This window comes from Berghia stephanieae, chromosome 7 (assembly GCF_034508935.2).
Source record: "Berghia stephanieae isolate SIO BIC M18660-M18661 chromosome 7, UCSD_Bste_1.3, whole genome shotgun sequence".
NCBI classification, from domain to species: domain Eukaryota; kingdom Metazoa; phylum Mollusca; class Gastropoda; order Nudibranchia; family Aeolidiidae; genus Berghia; species Berghia stephanieae.
The window spans coordinates 20,898,097-20,923,183 of NC_088366.1; the positions used below are offsets into that span (position 1 = coordinate 20,898,097).

General features: G+C 37.9%; 1 protein-coding gene across 2 annotated transcripts in view; it reads right to left on the bottom strand.

The window, feature by feature from the left end:
• Positions 1-25,087, bottom strand: part of LOC144976873 (GDP-mannose 4,6 dehydratase 1-like) — a 110,328-nt gene that overhangs the window by 49,384 nt on the left and 35,857 nt on the right. For both annotated transcript variants that reach the window (XM_078921417.1, XM_078921416.1), the window contains 4 exons: positions 8,430-8,539; positions 6,364-6,459; positions 2,266-2,362; positions 231-335 (listed from right to left, as the gene is read on the bottom strand). In XM_078921417.1, the coding sequence (XP_078777543.1) occupies positions 231-335; positions 2,266-2,362; positions 6,364-6,459; positions 8,430-8,539 (408 nt within the window). The remainder of the gene's footprint in view (positions 1-230; positions 336-2,265; positions 2,363-6,363; positions 6,460-8,429; positions 8,540-25,087) is intronic.

Sequence of the window (25,087 nt, forward strand, 5' to 3'; positions counted from 1 at the left end):
GACAAAGGTCCTACATAAACGATCCGACCAGATTTTGCCTGGGAGAGAGAGAGACGGACACACACACGTACACACACACACACACACACACACACAGAGAGAGAGAGAGAGAGCGAGAGAGAGAGAGAGCGAGAGAGAGAGAGAGCGAGAGAGAGAGAGAGAGAGAGAGAGAGAGAGAGAGAGAGAGAGAGAGAGAGAGAGAGAGAGAGAGAGAGAGAGAGCTAGCTTACCTCGTCTTGGACTCTCGTGGTTAAACAGGATTCCATTACAACAATACATATTGTAGGCCTCTCTGTAGTTGACTACAATCCAGTAGGCATACAGCTTGGCTACGCCTACAACATGGGATTGAATTGGATAAAAGGGGGGGGGGTGGAAGGTAAAATAAAACATTTAAAAGATGATATTCGATAACGAGATATGTAAATATAATAATAAATAAAAAAACAACAAACAAACAAGTAAATCAGTGCAGTAGACAAACATTGATATTTTACTATATAGAAAAATTCCATAATTATCGATATGTTGTCAAGTTACAGTTGTATTATAGCTTGACTAAATGTATAAAAAGAGCAAACAATATTTGGGTTGGTATGCTGATAAACAGCGACAGCCCCCCCCCCCCCCCCCCCCAACCCACCCCTTCCAAAAACTTGATTTAACCCTCTCCTTACCAGACATTTTTAAAATTTTCCCCAAAAATTCAAATCCAACTGACAAAAGATAGATTTTTTTATCACTCAGCCATAATAGCAGTAACATTCTCGAGATACACAATTTCTTTAGCACAACATGCTCTACAACACACTGTTCATTTTCTTTAAATTTTATGATGTACAAAAGAAATTAGAATACCATAACTGTTGGTTATATCGTAACGAATGTGATGACTTTTCTATAGTTGGTAAGGAGAGGGTTAAAACGAACAAAAATAAATAAATAAATATTTTTTTTTAAATCAAGGATAAGTTTTCTTATTCTATTTCGACTTAAATATACTTGATAATATTACCTTTACTCGATATACTTTTTAAAGAGGACTTTATTTTATCTTATTTACTTCGTTGTTTTTTTTGTTTTGTTTGGAAGGGGCGGGTGTATTCATACTTTTTCTCTCTCTTCTTGTCATAAACAGATTTATTTAGAATTAAACTAAAGTCTTTTAGTTTGTTTTAAATTTGAATTTTAATAAGAATTTAACGTGTCTCTTGGTTATTATTCTTTCTTGGTGTTCTGTGTATGTATGTATGTTTATGTGTGTGTGTGTGTGGTTAATGGGGGTGGGGGTGGGGGGGGGGGGGGGTAGGGGGGAGGGTCATATCTCAATATATGTTTGTTTTTTCTCAACGCTTTCTGTTATACACTGATCATTCAGTAAAATCTGCTGCACTCATAGATTCAAAAGCATGAACAGTGATTTTATCTTTATTGAGAAAGAGGTATTTTGAAAAACAAATTGTTACACACATAACGTATTAATTCTGACATTTTCCCACGAAAATCGAAAGCGCCTGCGGTTGAGGGGATGGAAAAAGGTAAAGCGCTCAAAATTTGACCCAAAAAGATATGTACTAGCTAGACATACGGTTAGAGGGTGGATGGATGTAAGTTTGAAAGCTAAATATTTTGACCAAAAAGTATGTTTGTGAATACGGATCTAAAGCATGGGAAATAGGCGGTGATGTAGTTTGAAATTATTTTACTGAGCACAGTGTAGTGTTTGGTGTTGGAAGGAGTAGTGTAGTGGTGGGGGGTAGGTAGAGAGTAGGAAGATGAGTAGAGCAAGATGAAGTTTAGTGCTAGTGGTGGGCGTTGTTGTGGTAGGTGTGTAGTAGTATTAGTTGTAGTAGAAGTGTAGTAGTAGTAGTAGTAGTGTAGTGTAGTAGTAGTGTAGTAGAGTGTATTAGTAGTAGTAGTAGTAGTAGTAGTAGTTAGTAGTAGTATAGTAGTAGTAGTAGTAGTAGTAGTATTTGTAGCAGTGGTAGTAGTATTAGTAATATTGCAGCAGCAGCAGCAGTAGTAGTATGTAGTAGTAGTAGTGTAGTAGTAGTAGTAGTAGTAGTAGTAGTAGTAGTAGTAGTAGTAGTAGTAGTAGAAGAAGAAGAAGAAGAAGAAGAAGAAGAAGAAGAAGAAGAAGAAGAAGAAGAAGAAACAAAAACAAAATACAGCTATACCGACAAACAGAAATACAGACTGGCGAACAGAAAAGAAAAAAAAAAAAAAAAGCAGACAGAGATGGGGAGAGATAAGATTATAACTCACCATATGGAGATCGTGGATAGAAGGGCGTTGTCTCAGACTGTGGCACTTCCTGTACTTGTCCGTACAATTCACTTGTTGAGGCTTGGTAAAATTTCACCTGCAAATCAAAATAATACAACATGTAGCGACCATGAAAAAAAAAAGGATCTAATTTGTATTTACTGAGAACTTAATCCGTTTCAAATAAATAATAATAAGCCCCTCCTAATGGGGAGATACACACACGAGTAGAATGTTTGAGAACATTCTGTCACATTTTGAAAAAAAGAAACCCCAAAACATACACATTTTTAAACTCACTCCATGCTAACGATTTGTGTTGCTTTTCAAAATCGGAAAAAATGTATAAAAAATAAGTATATGTACATAGATAGTATTATTCAACTATCATTAACATGCAAAAACTAAAAACACTAGCTTTGATACTACGCCTATAATTTGTCTCAGAAAAATGTAATTAACAGGCATGGGCCAAAAGTAACCCGGGTAAACTACGGATGTAGTCGGTGTTTGGGTTGAGTGAGTTAAATGACCAGAAAATTCGCCCCTGTTATCTCCAGGCCAGTCTAAGATCTGTGAAGAATGCCAACGACTTTGTTTTTGTTTGTTTTTAAGGGTTTTGCGGCGCTTGCAACACATCTAGGTTATATCAGCGCCAGTAAAAAGGAAGAAAATGGGATAGAAAGTTCTAGAATTACAATTAAAGCAGCCAAGAGAAAGCAAGACAAAGGGGAACTGGGAACAAATAGGGATCAGATGTAGATTCCAAGAGCATACCACCAATGTTCTTAGTCTGAATCACCTAAAAGACTCATCCAGACACAGGCACAGTCCCCACTAAGAGGAATACACTCAAATGTTTACAAATAAAATACATCTAATACATAATACAGTGCATAACAGAGAGATGATTTACAAGGAAAAAAAATATCATCTCCCAAAACTAACTATACATTTGACTGTTTCCCTCCCAGCCAGGGTATCCAGCCAGAGCCAAGACAAAACCAAGTAATCTCATTCCAAGACAAAGACAGAAAGCATGTTGGAAAACTGTTATAAGGGGATAGAAGACACAGTATGTACCCCCCTGTCCACTATGGGAGGCCAACGACTTTGAGAACTGTGTTGATGAGAAATTAAATCCTGTTTGAATTTGATGAGTAATGTAAGCTTATTGTATAATTGACATCCTGTACTTTCTTCCTCTTCTTCTTCTTCCTTTTAAGTCAGTCTGCAACTTCAACTTTGAAGATTCCACAGACCAGTGTATTTTTCTTTCATTGGACATGTAAGACTATTCCAGTGACTCGATGTTGATGGTGTGAACGAGTACAAGAGGACATCCACTCTTGATTAAGGGACCATAAACGTTATATCACATTAATACATATCAATAATTAAAAAAAAAATATTTAAAAAATTGAGCTTCATATAGCGCACTATCCACTAAATATGCTTAAAGCGCTTTACAAGGGGTCCCTGGTCAACAGCAACATTTAACATGTAGGTCGGGACATGCCGCCTCTTAAGCGTTATTACAATATTTCGGACAAAGACAACGCTGTTAACGGCTAGGTACTTATTTTACACCTGAGTTCGGTGAGAGAAAGTGAGTATAGAGCCTTTTCCAAGGACTCAACTATGCGCCGAGCGAGGCTCGAACCCAGGACCTTCCGATCCGAAAGCGAGTGTCATGCCACAAGACCACATAGCCGCACTCTGACAGGGCACCAAGGGCGTTTAAGGTTACACATAATATATTCTTCAGTGGTGGTTCTATAGAAAGAACTAAATTGGCGTCACACAGGCTCTTTGTTATTGTTTGTAGACAGCCATTCAAAATAATATCAATCAGACTGTAAACGTTTAGGCTTACAAACAGTTTGTGTAATGGGTATGCCATATCCGGTTGGCGGATGTTGTGAGTATTTTACTAAACGCATAGCATTAGCGGTAGAACGGTCAGTGGGTAGTTCTCTCTCTCTCTCTCTCTCTCTCTCTCTCTCTCTCTCTCTCTCTCTCTCTCTCTCTCTCTATATATATATATATATATATATATATAGAGACGACGTCGTAATGACGTAGTTACGTTCTCTTCCATTCGGTATCTGAAAGCAACAGATGGCGTGACGCGGTGATGACATCATACATGCAACATGAGAATATATCTTATTGCAAACCTATTCAACTATAGAATTGAAACCATTTCCGGACGCTACTCGAATTATACATTATATAATAAAACTTGAGTTCGATAAAATAAACAAAGCTGAACTGCCTTCCTTTTAATACCCACATCTGCTATGGGATTATCATTTATTAATGTCTACTGGAAAAAAGAACCCAAACACTTTTTCACTTTTTTTTTCATTGTGTGTGTGTGTATGTGTGTGTATGTGTGTTTTCTTCTTTTTATACTCATACCACTTGTTATCGTCTACTGATAAAAAAAATTCAAGCACATAAATTGAACTTATTTTTCTTTGTGTGTGTGTGTGTGTGTGTGTGTGTGTGTGTGTGTGTGTGTGTGTGTGTGTGTGTGTTTGTTTTTTGGTGTTTTTTTTTTTTTGATGTTGTAGTTGTTTTATTTTTTTTTTGACCAGACCGCTTTTAATCCAAAAATCGATCGATTGATATGATTATAATTATTTTCCAACTAAGACTTAAGACCTTATTCAAGAAGTTTCATATTTCATTCAGCCTTTTTGGCGAGCGGAAGGTTATTTGAATCGATAAATTAATGTTAATGGAGTTTTTGTTGTTGTTTTTAAACTATTTTTTTTATCCTAAATAAGACTTAAGTGTTTTATTTGAGTATCTACGTAAGAATAAGAATTCTTAGGATTGGCTTTTCCATTAAGAAGATCATAGGAAAGCGCCCCCCCCCCCCTTTTTTTTTTTCTTCTTTTTACTTTCTCTCTCTCACACACACATACACACATTCACACACACACACACATGAAGGCCCCAAATAAATCTAGTGAGCTAAATCCCCTTCCAACATCGCTTTTAAATTCTTGCATTGACAAACTTATTCCATCAAAAACTGAAATAATTAATCAGTCTCTGCAAACAGGTATAGCCCTCTCTTGATTTAAGACAGCTCTCATTACCTCACTTTTACAGAAACCCTCTTGTGACCAACATGATTTGAAAATCTACAGACCCATGGAAAAACCAGTTCTTCACCAATCAAATTTACATTTAAAATTGCGTGATCAATATGAGCCATTCCAATCAGCTTATAGGGAAAACCATAGCACCGAGACTGCGCTGTTGAGGGTAGTAAATAATTTGAATTTAAATGCTGACAAAAATGAGGTGGACATTTTATATATGTTGGCCTTATCGGCTGCAATTGACATGATTGGCTACAATATTCTATTGAATCGACTCGAACGTCTTTTTTGGTATCAAGGGACTGGCGCTGAAATGGTACGAATCTTATTTAACGAATCGTCAACAGACTGTTGTGATTAAAAATGTCAAATCATCTGATCACCCTCTGAAATTTGGTGTGCCACAGGGATCAGTACTGGGTCCAGTTCTTTTTTACAATGTACACGAAACACCTTGGATCAATTATTTCTGATTTTAATCTAAATTACCAATTTTATGCAGACGATAGTCAAATCTTTAAGTCCTATATGCATTAATGACATGCTTATATTCTACGTCCCACCCAGAAATATGAGATCAAAGTCTGATAATCACATACTTGTGAAGCCAAAAATGACTCGCACAATTGGCGAGCATGTGTTTGAAAATTCGGCACCCCTTATCTGGAACTCTCGTCCAATAATATATCAGAGATAGTAATGATGCAGAATTATTAAAAAAAAAAAAACAGCTTAAAACGTTTCTTTATAAAATGTAACACTGTAGAATTATATTGCTTTGTTTCATATTGCGTGTTTGAGTGGTTGTATGTTTAAGTGACAGTCACGTTACTGTTAAGCGCTTTGAGCTTGTTGATATACGGAGTAAGGCGCTATATAAAAACCATATATTATGATGATGATTATGATGATGATGATGATGATTATCATCATCAACATCCTCATCCTCATCATTATTATTATTATAATTATTATTTACCTTGTCGGCCAATTTACAAGTACGAATGGCGTCCAACATCCTGAGTGTACCAACAGCATCCACATCGGCTGTGTATTCCGCCAAGTCAAAGGATACCTTTCAACATAAAACAAAAAACAAAAAAAAACAACAAAAAACTGAGTTTTTTTTTTTACTATAGCGCAATATCCACTAAACGGGATGAAAGCGCTTTACAAGGAGTCCACAGCCAACAGCAACGCTTAACATATAGGACGAGACATGACGCCTGTTAGGCGATATGATATTTTTTGGCGGACAGAGACAACGCTGTTAACGGCCAGGTACTCATTTGATACCTGACTACTACTACTACTACTACTACTACTACTACTACTACTACTACTACTACTACTACTACTACTACTACTACTACTACTACTACTACTACTACTACTACTACTACTACTATATCTACTACTACTACTACTACTACTACTACTACTACTACTACTACTACTACTACTACTACTACTACTACTACTACTACTACTACTTACTACTACTACTACTATACTACTACTACTACTACTACTACTATACTATACTACTACTACTACTACTACTACTTACTACTACTACTTACTACTACTACTACTACTACTACTACTACTACTACTACTACTACTACTACTACTACTACTACTACTTACTACTACTACTACTACTACTACTACTACTACTACTACTACTAACTATACTACTACTACTACTACTACTACTACTACTACTATACTACTACTACTACTACTACTACTACTACTATACTACTACTACTACTACTACTACTACTACTACTACTACTACTACTACTACTACTACTACTACTACTACTACTACTACTACTACTACTACTACTACTACTACTACTACTACTACTACTACTACTACTACTACTACTACTACTACTACTACTACTACTACTACTACTACTACTACTACTACTACTACTACTACTACTACTACTACTACTACTACTACTACTACTACTACTACTACTACTACTACTACTACTACTACTACTACTACTACTACTACTACTACTACTTACTACTACTACTATACTACTACTACTACTACTACTATACTACTACTACTACTACTACTACTACTACTACTACTAGAGATGAAGTGAGTAGAAAAGTGCCAGAAGACAATAGAGAATAAATTTTTTTTCGCGGCGGTGATGGGGTTTGAACCTGCGACCTTATTGGTACAACTCCGCCTGGCCGGTGAGAGCGTGACTCTCCCGTATGAGCTATACACGAACCCCGAAGAATCCGTATCAAACTCAGGTCATTCATTACTACAGCTCTCTCTCACCGACTACTGGGGACCGCGGGTCCAACACACAACCATCGCGAAGTTACCTGGCCAGCAGTTAAGCTTAATAGCCAATATTCTCAACACAAACATATAACAGAAACAATTGAGACATTGAGTATGCTCCGGTATATGGGATGCATTTTTAATTCAGAAAAGTGAGTGGAGCAGGTACTTCTGTTGGTAACAACAAGAGATGAAGTGTGTTGGATCCGCGGTCTCCAGTAGTCGGTGAGAGAGAGCTCTAGTAATGAATGACCTGAGTTTGATACGATTTTTTTTGGGTTCGTGGATAGCTCATACGGTAGAGTCACGCTCTCACCGGCCAGACGGAGTTGTCGTACCAATAAGGTCGCAGATTCAAACCTCATCAACGCCGCGAAAATTTTTTAATTGTCTTCTGGCACTTTTCTACTCACTTCATCTCTTGTTGTTACCAACATAAGTGCCTGCTCCACTCACTTTTCTGAATTAAAAATACTACTACTACTACTACTACTACTACTACTACTAATACTAATACAACAACTACTACTACTCCTACTTACTACTACCACTACTACTCCTATTACTAGCACCGCGACAAACACCACCAATACTGCCTCCACCGCAACCAATACCATTATTATCATCATCAACTTTATCATTATCATCAACAGATAGGATAGAGATGAAAAAAACCCTTTCACTATCATCAGTGATCATCAGCCTCTCCCCATGCTCACCTTGACGTGACTTTGGGCCGCTAGGTTATAAATTTCCGTGGGTTGAATTTCACTCACGATCTTGACGAGGCACGTACTGTCTGTCATGTCACCATAGTGCAGGTGCATACCTGTGTGAAAAGATAGAACGTAACCGTTTGGACTGAAGAGTTTAAACAAGACATGATTTTAAGTCAAGACGTTACGCTATCGTTTAACAGAAATTAATAAATAAATAAATAAATAAATAAATAAATCAATAAATAAATAGATAAATAAATATTTCTAAGGCGTGAAACGCACAATAGCAATTTTCCCTTAAGCATTATAAAGGCTAAGGGGGTGTCAAATTTACAGATCGCTTTCATTCATTTGGTTGACGAGTTTAAGGGCGCTTGAGATAATGCTTGTTTTTCTTTTTCTTTTCTTTTATTATTTTTTCCCTTTCTTATAAATTGTTTTTTTTTTTGGTTTTGTTTTGTTGTAACATTTTAAAAATTATGCCCTTTCGCCACGAAATCATAAGATATCGTCGCCTAGGCATTCCACGAAGAAATATAGATAATTTATTAAACAAGATGTCTGATGTCAACAGGAATCACCCTGTTGTCCAAGTGAGCAAATTGGGGGTTATTAATCTTGCTCGAACTCGGGACCTTCCGAGTAACAGTACAATGCCTTAACCACTCGGCCACTTCGCCCCCCCCCCCCCCATGTTGTAACATAACCAAGAAAAAACACCGGAGGATAAAAACGCCCCCATACCTAGTCCTTATTTCTTGCATGCATGTAACAGCACTTGAGAGAATGTACAATAATGGGGACTTTGCTTAAGCAGAAAACGGAAACGAAATAAAGATCAATACCTGAATTAGACCTGTAATTGAGCTCTATAAAAATTGACTGAAACTGAAACTCTTCGTAATTCGTCGTAGCGGTAAAATCCAAAGAATCAAAATGAAAGGTAAACAGCAAGCTCACTTGAGCAAAGCAATGGCAGAAAACTAAATTGCGAGGGAATTAATTAGGCTACTTACCATTGTTCCTTGTAATTAGGTACCCAATCAGTGAAGAAACTTAGAAACGGTCAACCAGTTTGTTTACAACATGAGGTAATCGAGATGTGCTTGTAGCAATCATTTAACTTTCGATTTGAAGGTGTCTACATAACGAACTTCCGGTGTTTCGAATTTTTCTTTCTCATACTTTTCCTGTCCTTCAAGTAAATGTGGTCAATTTTGGCTTAGACGAAACAGTGAAATTTATCGCTCGGCGGCTCAGTTAAAATTGGCTACGACAGGTTTCGAAAGTGAAAAAATAATTTCACGAAGGCTGTGTGAAAATACACTGGGGTGTGTTCAGACACGGCAATTCTAAAAAGCGTCGCTTAGCCTTGGCAATATATATCCATCATTAATATAAACGGCCCATGAGCTATGCGTGGGGCTGTGGAACATTCCTCGTTAACTTTACAGTCAATCGACTACGATTCATGAATTCTTTCTTTATTCATTTCTTTCTTCCCTTTTTAAAAATATTTGAACTTGACGCATTGACTGATTTCAATTAATTGACTGAGAATTTACAGGTCTACAGCACATGACTGCACATATATGTACATACCTATATATATATATTCTAAGTGCTGAACCTTCGTTGTCTATCCAATGCTGAAAACATTTTACTGAATTCTCTTTAATAGAAGAGAATTAGGATGACTGTTAATTTTAAACATCTTAGCTCAAGATAAATACCAAGTTGAATAAATGTCATTCACAGCGAGTTGTATCCATTTAATTTCAATCATTTAAAAAACCAGTATTGATGTAATTTGCTTCTTATGTCAAGGAACTAAAACAATATATAAACTTCCCTGAAATTTTAGTATAATAAGCCAGAAAATCAACAAAAAAGAAACAGCAATAATGATGATAAAATGAGCTTTGAAAAGAGCTTTTATATAACGCAATACCCACTAAACGTGCTCAAAGCGCTTTACCAGGGGTCCCTGACCAACAGCAACATTTCACATGAAGAACGGCACATAACACTGACTTGTTAGGCGATATTACAATTTTTTTTTCGGACAGAGACAACGCTGTTAACGGCCAGGTACTCATTTTACACCTGGGTACGGCGAGAGAATGTGAGTTAAGAGCCTTCTCCAAGGACTCAACTATGCGCCGAGCGAGGTTCGAGCCCAGGACCTTCAGATCCTAAAGCGAGTGTCATACCACTAGACCACAAACGATGACATTTGGATCTCTCTATTCTAAAGAGGCTATGTGGTCTAGTGGTATGTCACTCGCTTTCGGATCGGAAGGTCCTGGGTTCGAGCCTCGAGCTCGGCGCATAGTTGGAGTCCTTGGAAAAGGCTCTTTACTCACATTCTCTCACCGTACTCAGGTGTATAATGAGTACCTGGTCGTTAACAGCGTTGTCTTTGTCCGAAAAATTGTAATATCGCATAACAGGCGTCATGTCCCGTCCTACAAGTTAAATGTTGCTGTTGACCAGAGACCCCTTATAAAGCGCTTTGAGCACATTTAGTGGATATTGCGCTATATAAAGCTCAATATTTTTTAATTCAGCAGACTTTGTGGTGACTTGATTCCAATTGATGGATCGTAGTAGTAGTAGTAGTAGTAGTAGTAGTAGTAGTAGTAGTAGTAGTAGTAGTAGTAGTAGTAGTAGTAGTAACAGTAGTAGTAGTAGCAGTATAGTAGTAGAAGTAGTAGTAGTAGAAGTAGTAGTAGTAGTAGTAGTAGTAGTAGTAGTAGTAGTAGTAGTAGTAGTAGTAGTAGTAGTAGTAGTAGTGGTAGTAGTAGTAGTAGTGATAGTAGTAGTAGTAGTAGTAGTAGCAGCAGCAGCAGCAGCAGCAGCAGTAGTAGTAGTAGTAGTAGTAGTAGTAGTAGTAGTAGTAGTAGTAGTAGTAGTAGTAGTAGTGATGATGATGCGGTGGTTGGAGGGTGAAGGAGGAGGGGGGTATCCTTGGAACAATTTCAGACCTGCCAACCTTCCCAGGATGAAAAGTGTATTCTATGATCCTAAAAGGTGGTTTTTTTTTTTGGTGTGGATAAAGGTGCGCACTATACAAAAATTTATATAAAAGCTAACACGACACCAAAATCAAAATAAACTCTAACCTTCATCATTCACAGCAATCTCTAGTAATTACAAAATTATCTGGTTTATCGAGAAACTAAAAAATAAATGAGCATTTCAAATTAGTATAAAGCTCAGAAATTTCAAAATCTAAGGATATTGCTTTCGAAACACCCAAACAAATGACCGAAAGGCCCCAACCACGTTGGTAGTATCGATACTAGTATCAGGGAAAGAGGTGGTGGTTGTTGTAGCTATGGTGCTCTAGTGGTGGTGGTGATGATGGTGATGAAGCTGTGGTGATGGTGGTAGTGGTAGAAGTGATGATGTGCTTGGCTGTGGCAATGGCAATTCTGTGATGGTGGTTGTAGCAGTGGTGGTGGTGATGTGGTGATGAAGCTGTGGTGATGGTGGTAGTGGTAGAAGTGATGATGTGCTTGGCTGTGGCAATGGCAATTCTGTGATGGTGGTTGTAGCAGTGGTGGTGGTGATGTGGTGATGAAGCTGTGGTGATGGTGGTAGTGGTAGAAGTGATGATGTGCTTGGCTGTGGCAATGGCAATTCTGTGATGGTGGTTGTAGCAGTGGTGATGAAGCTGTGGTGATGGTGGTAGTGGTAGAAGTGATGATGTGCTTGGCTGTGGCAATGGCAATTCTGTGATGGTGGTTGTAGCAGTGGTGGTGATGTGGTGATGATGATGTGGTGATGATGATGATGATGATGATGATGTTCATGTATCAAATGAAGTTGTGATGGTGGTATACATCTGCCAACCAAGCAAATCAGTTGTTAAGTTTTGAGATTCAAAAAATCTGGGAGAGCGGGTTTCAATTCCATAGACGATATTTTGCACCTGTGACAAGCTATAGTCCGTTATGTTGTCTCTCTCTTTTTTTTTTTTAGAATTCACTCCTCCTCCTCCTCCTCCTCCTACTACTACTACTACTACTGCTACTACTACTACTACTACTACTACTACTACTACTACTACTAGCACTACAGACTACTAATACTATCACTTTTGGTACTACTACTACTACTACTACTACTACTACTACTACTACTACTGCTACTACTACTTCTACTGTCAGGGATGAGAATGACTGGTCACTAAAAAGGAGGAAATTTTTCAGCGCTTGGATCAAGAACCATCCATGCAAAAGTGACAAAATTTATTGTGATGCAATCCAAAATGTGTCTCCCAGCAATTTCTGACATCACTCGGATGAATTTCAAAAACTGAAAGTGTAATTATAACGTGGTGGTTGTAGTAATGGTGGTGGTAGGGATAATGATGTGGTGGTGGTTGTAGTAGATGTGGTAAGGATGATGATGTGATGATGGTTGTAGTAGTAGTGGTAGTCGCCACATACATCTCCCGTATTCACAGATTCACTAATGCCCACATCCCATTGTTTCAAGTTGACCAGGGACGCCAACTTAAAATTTGGCTCACGTCAATTTCAGAAACAATTCCGAATAATTTCAATGCTTAAACAGGAATTTCTGCAAACAAAATATAATCTATTGAGATCTATAATAATCCTAATATCCCTTGTTTCAAATCAAGTAAAGTTCCAAAACCAATTTATGACGTATAAAATATTAACATGAATGGTGGGTGTGGTGGTAATAATGATATGATGGCGGCTGCTGTAGTGGTGGCAGTAATGATAATGTATGTGGTTGTGGTGGTTGCAGAAGTGGTGGTGGTGATATTGTTGTGTTGGAGGAGGTTGTAGTAGTGGTGGTAAGGATGTGGTAGTGATTGTTGTTTTAATGGTGATAGTGTTATGATGATGTCGTAGCGGTGGTGGCAATGATGGTGATGATGATGATGTGGTGGAGGTTGTTGTAGTAATGGTGGTGCTTCATGAAATGATGGTGTGGCGATGGTGGTGGTTGTAGTAGTAGTGGCAGTGATGATGATGATGATGATGATGATGATGATGATGAGGATAGTGGTGGTGGTGGTGGTGGTGATAAGGTGTGTACTTGAACGTGAAAAGAGAGAATGGTGGCTGATGTGAAAAGGATATGATCCACTTTATAGATTTAGGTGTGTCTGACATAGTGTGGTGGTGATTGTAATAGTTGTGGTAGGGATGATGTGGGGTGGTTATAGTAGTGATAGTTGGGATGATGTGGTGGTGGAGGATGTATTTGTATTGGTAGTAGAATGATGATGTGGTGATGGTTGTTGTAATAGTGGTGGTAGGGATGATGATGTGATGGTTGTTGTATGTAGTAGTAGTGGTGGTGGGGGATGATGATGTGGTGGTGGTGGTGGTAGGGATGATGAAGTAGTGGTGGTTGTAATAGTAATGGCGATAGGAATGATGATGTAGTGGTTGTGGTGAGCCTCTTTAAAAGGCGGAAAAGTGATGGGCGGAGATAAACCACCATTTAGGAGGAAATCCGCCTTTAGGCGGAAGATTCTCAGCCCTGACTACTACTACTACTACTACTACTACTACTACTACTACTACTACTGCTACTACTAACTACTACTTCTACTACTACTAACTACTACTACTACTACTACTAACTACTACTACTACTACTACTACTACTACTACTACTGCTACTACTACTACTACTACTACTACTACTACTACTACTACGACTACTACTACGACTACTACTCGTACTACTGCAACAACTACTAGCACTACAGACTACTAATACTATCACTTTTGGTAAAATGATGGGGAATTCACAAGTATTATGCAGAGACATGTTAAAAACTTCTCAATATGGTTCTAGTGAATTCACTTTGAACCAAACAGCATTCCTATAGCTGCCCATTTGTTTTAAAAAAATCAGACTCATACAAAATAATAAAGAAAAAAATGATCATAATAATTTTAAAAAGAAAATTCAATAATTTTAGTTATTATAAAGGGAAAATAATCCATTTATGTTGAAGCTATTAGTAAAGCAGTTTTTAGTTGAAGGCTTCATTGTCAAAGATGTTAGTTCAATTTAATCTCCACTTAAAATTTTCTATTTAACAAGAAATAAAAGCTTAAATGTGGCTTGAGGCCATTTAAACGATAAAATAAGCTTACAAGCATAATCCTATGCAAATCCTCGTCAAGGTATTAGAAAAATATTAGTGAAAGCCAGCATGATATAACTAACTGAAATTATAATAATATTACAAATTTACAAAATCTGATCCATCATACAGCAGTTGATGTATGACATGGTATGTATGTATCGTTGCATCAAATGTATCATTTTCAACCTTGGGAAATAACATAAAATATTACCCAAAAAAATCGTACTAAATCCTTTGGAATCGTATCCACGTATTTGGGTCCAAAAATCGTACTAAAATACGTGAAATTGTACAGGTTGGAAGGTCTGCAATTTGATTCACTGCAATTTGATTCACCGGAAATTGACGGAAGTTGCTCGTAACCCGGAATTTTTTTTCTCCAGACCGGAATTTTGAAATCAGTGTATCTGTATCCCTCCTGTTATGACAAAGAATGTTTACTATTCTAGTTATAACTTCACACTTGTCTTGCAACCAAAAACAGAGCATTTCCGCACCATGATTGAAAACATCAGAGACCAACAAACTTTATCAAGTGGTTTGACTTCCTATGACATAATGACAATCAAAATTTGATGTAAATTAGCATAGGACCACCACCATTCTTTCTCTCACCCAACCCCATCCCTATTTATTTTTACGAGACAGCTATATTGCTGATATATGGAGATGGTAACAATACTCTTCAACAGTCGTAACGTCACTTCCTTACTAATGACGCACGGTAACTGGCTCTAAACTATCGGAACAATGGCGGACGCCCGTGTGAAATATTTCTCCGGCGAGCATAAAGGCGTATCCAGAGGAGAAAAAAAAACAACATAAATTTGATCATGTTTTTGACTTTTACACATTCTGATCACAAGACATATGAAAACTTCTAGCCAGCATGAAGAATAAAAAGTAATGATTTTCTTGTTTAGAACCAAGATGGCCGCCGTTGCCGGGCGGCGTGACATCAGACTACTGAATCCAATTAAGAATTTAAAAATTCGATTGAAATAGTGACAGATCAAAGAAACTAACAGACAGTAGAAAAGAGGTCAACACAGCGAATAAACGTGAAGGAAGGGCAAAGGAAGACCTTCCCCGAGAGGGCTAAGCTTCTTGATGTGTAATACGCCTGACCGGCGGTTGTGTTGTGAGTGTTGTGATTTTGTGCTAGTTTTCTGGACTGATCTTAATGCAATAATTTTGATTTTTATATCGTTGAATCTATGAGTTATTAGTGTTTCTCAACATCAAGTTTTATATATATATTTGAACATTGGAGTCTGTGATAAGTATGGAAAACTTTAAATTTTACCATTTTCATTTTTTAGCTACACAGCACACCATGTTAACATATTTTTACATGAACTTGCTTGCAATTTTAGTCACGCTGTGCCAAACAGTTATTTTTATCCTATTTACTGTTTTTACAACAACAACTGGAAGTTTTATGAAAACTGTTCTTTTAATTATTACTACCGTCGCAATAGGGGCGGTATACGAAAACAACACGCAATACCAACCGTCAGTAGTCGTCGCCCGCCCACCCCTACTCGTAGATTTCGAACCCCACCGACACTGACGACTATTAAAGCAAGTCACCCCGGTCCATCAACCATCCCAATTGGCCTAACTCTGAACACTTCGCAATATGATGATGGTGACAATAATATTTTACTCAATAATCGATTTAATCACAGTAACAAGACGAGTGTGATGTATTTTAATCCAAGATCAATTCGTAATAAATCTCACAAAATTAAGACCTTAATTACCGATTCGAAGAGCGACCTAGTATTTATTGTAGAGCATAGCACAACCCAAATGGAGACCAAGTTATATTACATGAAATAACACCACCAAATTACAAGATCATCTCTAAACCCAGGATTAACGACCCCGACGGTGGAATTTGCGTTTTACATAAAGACCATGTAAGGATTTAGAGCGATAATATAAAATATCAATCAATGGAATGCCTGAAGGTTACTACACTTAACACCACCTTCGTCTGTATATATCACCCCCCACCATCAGGTAGAAATTCGACAAGGCACAGTGCATTCATCCAGAATCTAGAAGATTTTATTGAAACTGAAACAAATCTTTTTTTAATAAATTAGTTATCCTTGGAGATTTTAACCTTCATTTCGAATTCACTTCAGATCACTACAGCATATCTGCAAAAACCCTACTTGAAAATCACAATTTATATCAACATGTGAGTCAACCAACACACATTGACTGGGTAGCTACCGGGGAATTAATATTTCTGATTTGTCAGTGACAGACAGATGCATTGCTGACCACCACGTGATCACATTCTTTTTCTACAGTCCACAACCAGGTAGACCGAAACACGTAATAACATCTCGTAACCTGCGGGCCATTGATATTGTTGCCTTCAACAATCAGATCAAAGAGGACCTTGAGAATCGCCAACACCAAGAGCACAATAATCCTGCTGAATTTTACAATGCCGGTCTCCGTGCTATATTGGATCATCGTGCGCCTCGACGACAAGGATTGTGCCAGATCGACCTTCTGCGCCGTGGATTACCGCTGACGCACAGCATTCTAAACAACGTTAGCGTGCAGCAGAAAGGAGATGGCTTCAAACAAACAACCAAGATGACCGTGCTATTTATAATCAGTGTGTTAATGAAGTGAATAACAAAATTATTTCTAAAAGGGATTGTATTACAGTAGTAAAATTGACTCGTGTTCCACCTCTAATTCCCTATTCAATGTTGTTAATGAAATGAGTGGTAAATCAAAAACGAATGTCATGCCAGGCAACGTAGATAGAAATATTTTACCAGACGTGTTTGTAAACTATTTTAAAGAAAAAATTGCTAAGATTAGATTTAAGTTTGACTCGTGCCAAAATGAAGAAAATTTGATTGTTAGCATGACATATAAAGGCCCTATTTTTACTGATTTTAAAACAGTTTGTTCATCTGAAGTACGTGATGTCATCATATCGTCTCCTAAGTTCTGCTCCTTAGATCCTATCCCCAAAAAATCTTCTTTTAAAATGGCTTGACTCAACCTTAGATATAATTACCTCTATTATTAATCAATCCCCTAGCTCTGGAATAGTACCTATCTTCCTTTAAAAAGCATCTGTCACCCCTCTCCTGAAAAAAATCGAACCTTGACCCTGATGATTAAAAAAATACTACCGACAATTATTTTGAGGAAAAGTGCTTTAACAAGAATCTCACATGACTAGGACTAGCATCAGGAGTAGATGTTGGTTGGGACCGTTATAATCCTGCCTATAAAAGAAAGCACGAAAGAAAAACGAGGTCATCGCAGTCGGCAACGTGTGATTGATTTGGTCAAAATTTCAAGGGACAATTATTTGAGGAATGCAGACAATAAAAAAGCTCATCAAATACATGTCTTTCGTGCTTGTGATGGAAAAAGTCAAAGAGGGAAAAGTACTGTATATCACAGGTTTTGGCAAGTATCTTTGTAATGGGACTTCCGTGGGACAATGCAACCGTGAAGAAGAAAACATCCCCACATTTGTCCTTACTTTGCAAGGCCTTCAAACACAATCATTCAGACTTAACAGACGCCGAGATACTAATGTTATTGTCATCCTCTTAACTAATCATTATTATATCATTGCAGCAAATCCAGCAGCTAAGATTTACATTAAATCTAATGCAAGAAAGTCAAAGAAAGTAATTAATCTGAACAGCATTGCTACAAATATTGGCCAAGAGACTTGGAAATTACCCTTGTATTGTTTCATGCATTTACGGGTTCTGTCAGCACATCTGCTTTAAAGTTTAAAGGGAATAGTGTATGCTTAGTCATCTTTTTCGCCATGAGACATTGGCAAAATCCATTACGCAAGGAACTTTGGAGGGAGGAGGAAGGAGAGGACGGCAAACAAGGTGCTGGATAGATAGTGTAAAGAAATGGACAAGGATGGACAACACTAATGAAAAAATCTGAAGATAGATCTTGATGGAGGCCCCTTACTGTTAAGTCATCTCTCATCTCTGTTCTACGACCACCCCGCATGAGAATGAGGTGAGGTGAGGTTAACGTTAGAACATCCTTACCAAAGCCTTCTTAGTGTCTCCTGTTATTTCTGAATTAACAAAGATCGTGGACGCTCCATTACACATATCTCAAAGTCTCTATGTGACTCTTTGTATGCCAACTATACAAATGTGAAGTCAATGAACACAATATTGATCTCGCAAGATGAACATTTTCATCCACAAAACGGGAGACGTTGACACTATCCTTCCAACAAGTGATGTTCTGTATCAGCACTTTGACATGAGTGGCTTTCAGACGAGTATTTGGGCCACAGTCAATGAGTCATTGGTGTCTTACCAAATCCAAATAATGCGGATGGAAGGAAAATAATGATAAACTGATTTATGTCTTGACCACGCTGCTTGAGGCCAAAGCTGTCGTCCATGCAAATGCACGAATGCAATATTGTACTGCAGCCTGTTTTGTAAATGTCAATGTGCAAATTAAACATCTATCTTAAACGAGATTTTACACCGTGGCCAATTCTTTCTATACCTGTACATTATTTCTTTTTGAATCATTGTAGCCAACCAATAATATCATGTTTATTAAACGATAGAAGTCTGGTTCTTCAACAACATAAATTGTTTTCAAAATGAATAAGCTATTTTAAATAATTCCGTCGAATTATATTTCATTTAGTATATTTATGATTTTTAAATATTATTATTCTGTTTAGGAGCTTTTCTTGCAGGACATATCATGCACACACAATCTCCCCTGAAAAGATGGACTATGCCATTAAATTTCACAACGAATAAATGTGACAGTCTTCAAGAAAGAAAAAAAGAAACAATTTTAGTATAGGTAGATGTGGTTAAGGCATTTGACAAAATATATATCACAAAATGTAAGTCTGTTGTCATGAACTACCTGGCAAATTAAAAGTCTCGAGTAGGAACAGGAAGTAGGACTGATAAGCCGTAATTTAGAAATCATGTTATTCTCTTTACTAGCTTCTACTAAAATTTTTGTTTTGTTGACAGTTTTCGAGGCATTTCTCAAGAATGAGACTTGCTGCAATAAAAATCTGAAAAAGTACAATAACTCTTTTGAATTGAGTCAAGATACCTACGTTTTTTGTATACTGGTGCATAACATATCAACAATATAAAATGTAATATTTTGTTATTTGTCTGGTATTGATTTACCAATAGCCTAGAGTATTATAATTCGTTACAAGCTTTAATGGGTGAGAACTCCATTGAATATAATCTGATTTAGTTGTGATCTATTGTTTCTTTTTAAGGGTTTTACGGCACTTGCAACACATTAAGGTCATATCAGCGCCAGTAAAAAGGAAGTAAATGGGATAGTAAAAAGTTCTAAAATTACAATTAAAGCACCCTAGAAAAGGTAAGAGAAAGGGGAATTGGTTCAAATAAGAAACAGGTGTAGATTCCCAGAGCACACTATCAAAGTACTTAGTTTGTGATCACTAAAAGTCTCATCCAGGCACAAGCACAGGTCCCACTAAGAGGAATACACTCGAATGTTTTACAAATCGTATATAATATAAAGAAAACATAATACAATGCATAACAGAGAGATGATTTACAAGGAGAAAAATATCATCTCCCAAAACTAACTATACATTTGACTGTTTCCCTCTCAGCTAGAGTATCCGGCCAGGGCCAGGACCAAACCAAGTAATCAAATAAAGGGAATCCCTCTTTGAAATTATGTGGGGTATTAATTTATTTTTCGTATGTGATATATTTAGAGCCTAATAAGTTTTTTGGTTATTTGCAAGTTATCAAATTCTTAATATCATGGGAGTTCTGAATTTAACCAATGAATATACCATAATTTCACCTTGTTTGACCTCTGTGTGATCCCCGAAAGGTCAGATCCAAGTTCCAATCGGACAAAAATGTTATTTTTTGTCTGCTTATTTGGCTTATAAAGAAAACTTTTACACGAATCCAAAATAACAATGGTCTCGGGAACCCTACTATATAGTTTTGATCCACAATACACAACTTGGGAGATGAAAGTTTCACTTTCGGCAAAGAAGAAGCAAAAAAATTGAAACCAAAAAAAAAAAATAAATGTTTTAATCGGGTAAAACTGTTTTTATTCAGTACATACAGTTACAGAGTATACAATGTTACCTCAGCGGAATGACTCTGCAGTTATATCCTTAAGGCGCTTTCGTTTTTTTCCCTTGGGCAAGATTATTAACCCCCAATTTGCTAACTTCGGACAGCATGGGTGATTCCTGTTTGTGTGTCATCAAACTTCTTGTTTGATAGATTATCTATATTCCTTCATGGAGTGCCTAGGTGACGGTATCTAATGATGCCGTGGCGGAGTGGCGGTTGTTACTTAAATGGTTGGAAATAATATAGCGGTGTCTGCAAAAAGTTGATGATAAATTGATTCTTCGGGAGAAATTTGAAATCAAATAATCAACCACGAATGTATAACATGGCAAGTTGCCGTCGACCATATTAAAATAATGTGCTTGTACATTAAAAAAGTAATATCAAAGCAGCCTTCATACCATAGGAAATCGCCGTTTTAATAAGGTTGACATATTATATAATCAGTCTGCTCAGAGACTACATCACAGAGACATCGCATACAACCCTCCCCCCTCCAGTTCAGTAAAACCGGAGTGTGGCGGGTTGTGTGTTAATTTTTGTGGGATCAAGTCCAACCGATAGCTCAATGGTCTGGATTCGAACTAGTATGCGCGCTATGGCTCTCGTTACCAGCTGCACCACACACAACCTATATCACAAACGGCTCAGGTTTAATCTAGGGGAGATCAAGAATTGCCTTAGGATCCCTTATAGCTTGATTGTATTAATAACAAGTTAGTCAAGACAATAATAGTAACGCCCAAATGCAATAATAACAATTCTATACATAAAGTTTAATTAGATTGTTACAGGAAAAGATAGAAAGAATAAGTATTTATTTAATATCAGGAAGAATAGCTCTAATTGAGTGGATCTAATTTATTATATATTTATTTGTTTACTTTGATATAATCATATGTGTCTGTGGAAAATACATTTGAAAATGGTATAAGCCCGTTTGGCTTATCTTTATCCCGTCGGCTTGCTTGACTGAGGCAAATGTATCAGCTAGTTCCAGGGTTGGCGCCTGCTTTGCAGAGTTTTCTGGACATCACAACAGTGTGTTGTAGTTAGGCTGACATCAGGGGTTTACCGCTGTTCAAGGACTGGGATGCAGGGATTCGGCACAACTGGGTGCTCCAACGACACGGGAAAGGACCAGGAAAATGGCCAGGGCCTTCAATTTGAGAGTTAAAACAACAAGGTCTTAGTGCCAATCGAGTTTGTCTTTCGCCACCGAATCGTCCTGAGCGACACATCATAATAGCCTTTATTTGCCGACAAAGGCAAGGAGATGCAGTAACTCCATGATAATGGTAGTTAGTATATGGTTTAAACATCAACTGACAGTCGAGCTATCTTACATGATGAGAATTTAACAGGGTTGTGTCCCTGGTATTTCTTTCTTTATTTTTATTAATTATAATTGAGGTTATGATGTGTGGCCGGCGATTGGCGGTGGGGTACAGACATTCAAGCAATATGCATATTGAATATAAATGAAATAATAACATAGATCATAAACAACTGTTAACTATAAAATAAGATACATATAGATATAGTTTTGTACAGGTATTCCAACTTACGAACATCCATGGAATAGCACAATTAAAATATATACACAAACTATAATATTAATAATAGATAGATTAAATTGAATTCACAGTAATATCTCATTCAACTTTGAACGTTAACCAATAATTCATTTTACCTCCAGCCGAGATAGACAAACTTTTACAAGTTTGAAATTGGGGAGATAGCTCTTTTCTCGTGGGCTTCTTAGCGTGTGTGTGATTAGATTCAGATATGAATTTGGTTTTGTGAAACGAAAATAGCCAATCAGAAGAATCTTCCTGTTTTAGATGGCCAATGATATCCAGATGCTTTGGTAAGAAAGAATAACGGAGAATTACCGGAGAGACTAGACCTTAATTGTAATTTGAGCTACTCTTGAACGAGACAAGACCTCAGGGCATACGCACGTTGGCGTCTTGTTTGGAGAAGGTAATTAGCAGGAGGCATGAATACAATGGGCAGACAATTTGAACAGGTAAATAAGCCTTAAGCTGAAAGTGAGTGTTCCGTCATACAATGGAAATGTTTCCCACCTAACGACCGAAATTTCCGTTAGAAAGATTTGGGGCTTTATTGGAGAAAGGCTGTCCATGTTTGAGTATTTTTAATGGAGGTGTTGATCAAATATATGTCTCGTCCACTAGGTTTGAAGTGGTTTTGAACGGGACGCTGACGAATGATATAGAAATCACGCAGTGAAAGAAAATCGCTCGTCACATTCTCCCCCTCTTGAAAAATCTCCTTGTGAGATTAAAATTAAGTCTCGTTTAAAATCATCTGAGAATTGTGGACAATAGATAGTACTGGAGGTACAGTTATATATTTGTGACGTCATCGGATAAGAGATGAACGATTGTCGGGTCATTGAGGTCAGGTTATAGCAAAGTAGAGGCTATTCCTATCTTGCTTGCGGCAGTCCTCAGAATGAAAAGTTTGTTGGGGTCAGGTAAGCGCAGCACGGGTTGTGACGTCATAGTCCTTTTTATAGCGCAGAAATTGTCCTCGCAGTGTGAAGCGTTCCTGGTTTGTCCAACATTTTTAATTTCAGGAGTTATTGTTCCTCTCTGATTTCGTTGCTTGGCAACATTATGATTCCTTATCTTGGCATCATTTTGATTTCTTATCTTGGTATCATGTTGATTCCATATCTTTGATACATTTGGATTCCGTTTCTTGGCCTCTTTTTGATCCAGATTGTGTGAAACATTTTTGCTGCGTTTCCTGGTATCATTCTGACTCCAATTCTGTGAAACCTCCCGAGTCCATTTACATGTATCATTTTGATTCCATATTTCTGATACATTTGGATTCCGTTTCTTGGCCTCATTTTGATCCAGATTGTGTGAAACATTTTTGCTGCGTTTCCTGGTATCGTTCTGACTCCAAATTCGTGAAACCTTGTGAGTCCATTTCCATGTATCATCTTTATTCCATCGCTTGAGATCATTTTTATTCCGTCTCTTTGTGCGTGAATAATGTCTCGTGATGTTTGCGCCCGAGCTTTGAACGGGAGCGTTTACAGTCCTAATCGAACCTAAGGTTACTGGAGCTGTGTTTGTTTGATCTGGTTTCCATTGGCATTCTTGACATGACTTTATATGGCTCTTGATGTCATCCGAAATACCAGGCCAGAAATAGTGGGCTGAGATGCGCTCCGTTGTGGCAGCGATTCCCACATGTCCTTTGAAAGGTATGTTGTGTCCCATGTCTAGAATCTGTCGGCGATGTGTAGAGGGGACGACGAGCTGATGGCGTTTTTTGCCCGAGACTCTGTATAACAACTCATGTTGTATTATGAATTCTCCCTTTTTATTTTTGTCACTAGCTTCCGTCACTTTGGCGAAGTAGCGTGAGAGAGTAGTGTCCTCGGTCTGTGCCTTCCTCATTTCCTTTGGTCCAGGATTTTGTGATAACGGCGGCATATTCCGTTGATCCTGTGCTCTTGTCCTTATGAGACAGGTGTGAAATGGGTGTTTGGGCGTTCCGAGAAATACGTATTTGCATCCAAGGATGAGAGGGTGAGTAGGTGCGTCTAGTACTCCTGCAGGTATAGTTCCTACTACGTATGGAGAGTTTATTTCGATATTAGCTATCGGAAGTTGCAGAGATGGGCTGTCTGTAGTGGCGCATTGAATCTCGATCATCTCGCCTGTGAATTGGTCCGGCCGAACCAAGTCGCGTGCTACGACCGCGTGATAGTCTAATCCCGTGTCGTAGAGAACGGTCACATTCTGTCCATTTACTTTGACCGTGTCAATGACTGGAGGGTGATTCGAAGATTCTTTTGTTTTATGAAGTGGGTGGTTCCCAACTGTGCGACCTACATTTACACTGACAGGTTTTCCCTTTTGATGACCGTTACGTTTGTTGTCGCGACGGCATTCCTCTGTCAAATGTCCCTTCATATTACAGATCTTGCAGTATACGTGTTGTTTGTGTTGTGTTGTGTTACTTCTTTCGTATTGGTTATTGTTATTCTTCTTTTCATATGGTGGTGGAGATGCAGCTCTATCTTCATGTGAGGTTGATGGGTTTTGAATCCGGTGTTGTCTCCTTTCTGTGAGGTGGTTTTCTTGCGCTGTGGCAAAATGGTCAGCACATGTTACTATATCGTCCAGTTTATGAGCGCCTTGCTCATCGACAAAACGACGGACATCCAGGGGCATTGCATCTCTCAGCTGTTCCACCATGATAAGCTGGTTTAATCCCTCATAGGTGTCTGGGTTGCCAGATAGTTTCAACCATTGTTGGAGGCTGAGTTGCAGATGATCTGCCAACTGGTGGTATGTTTC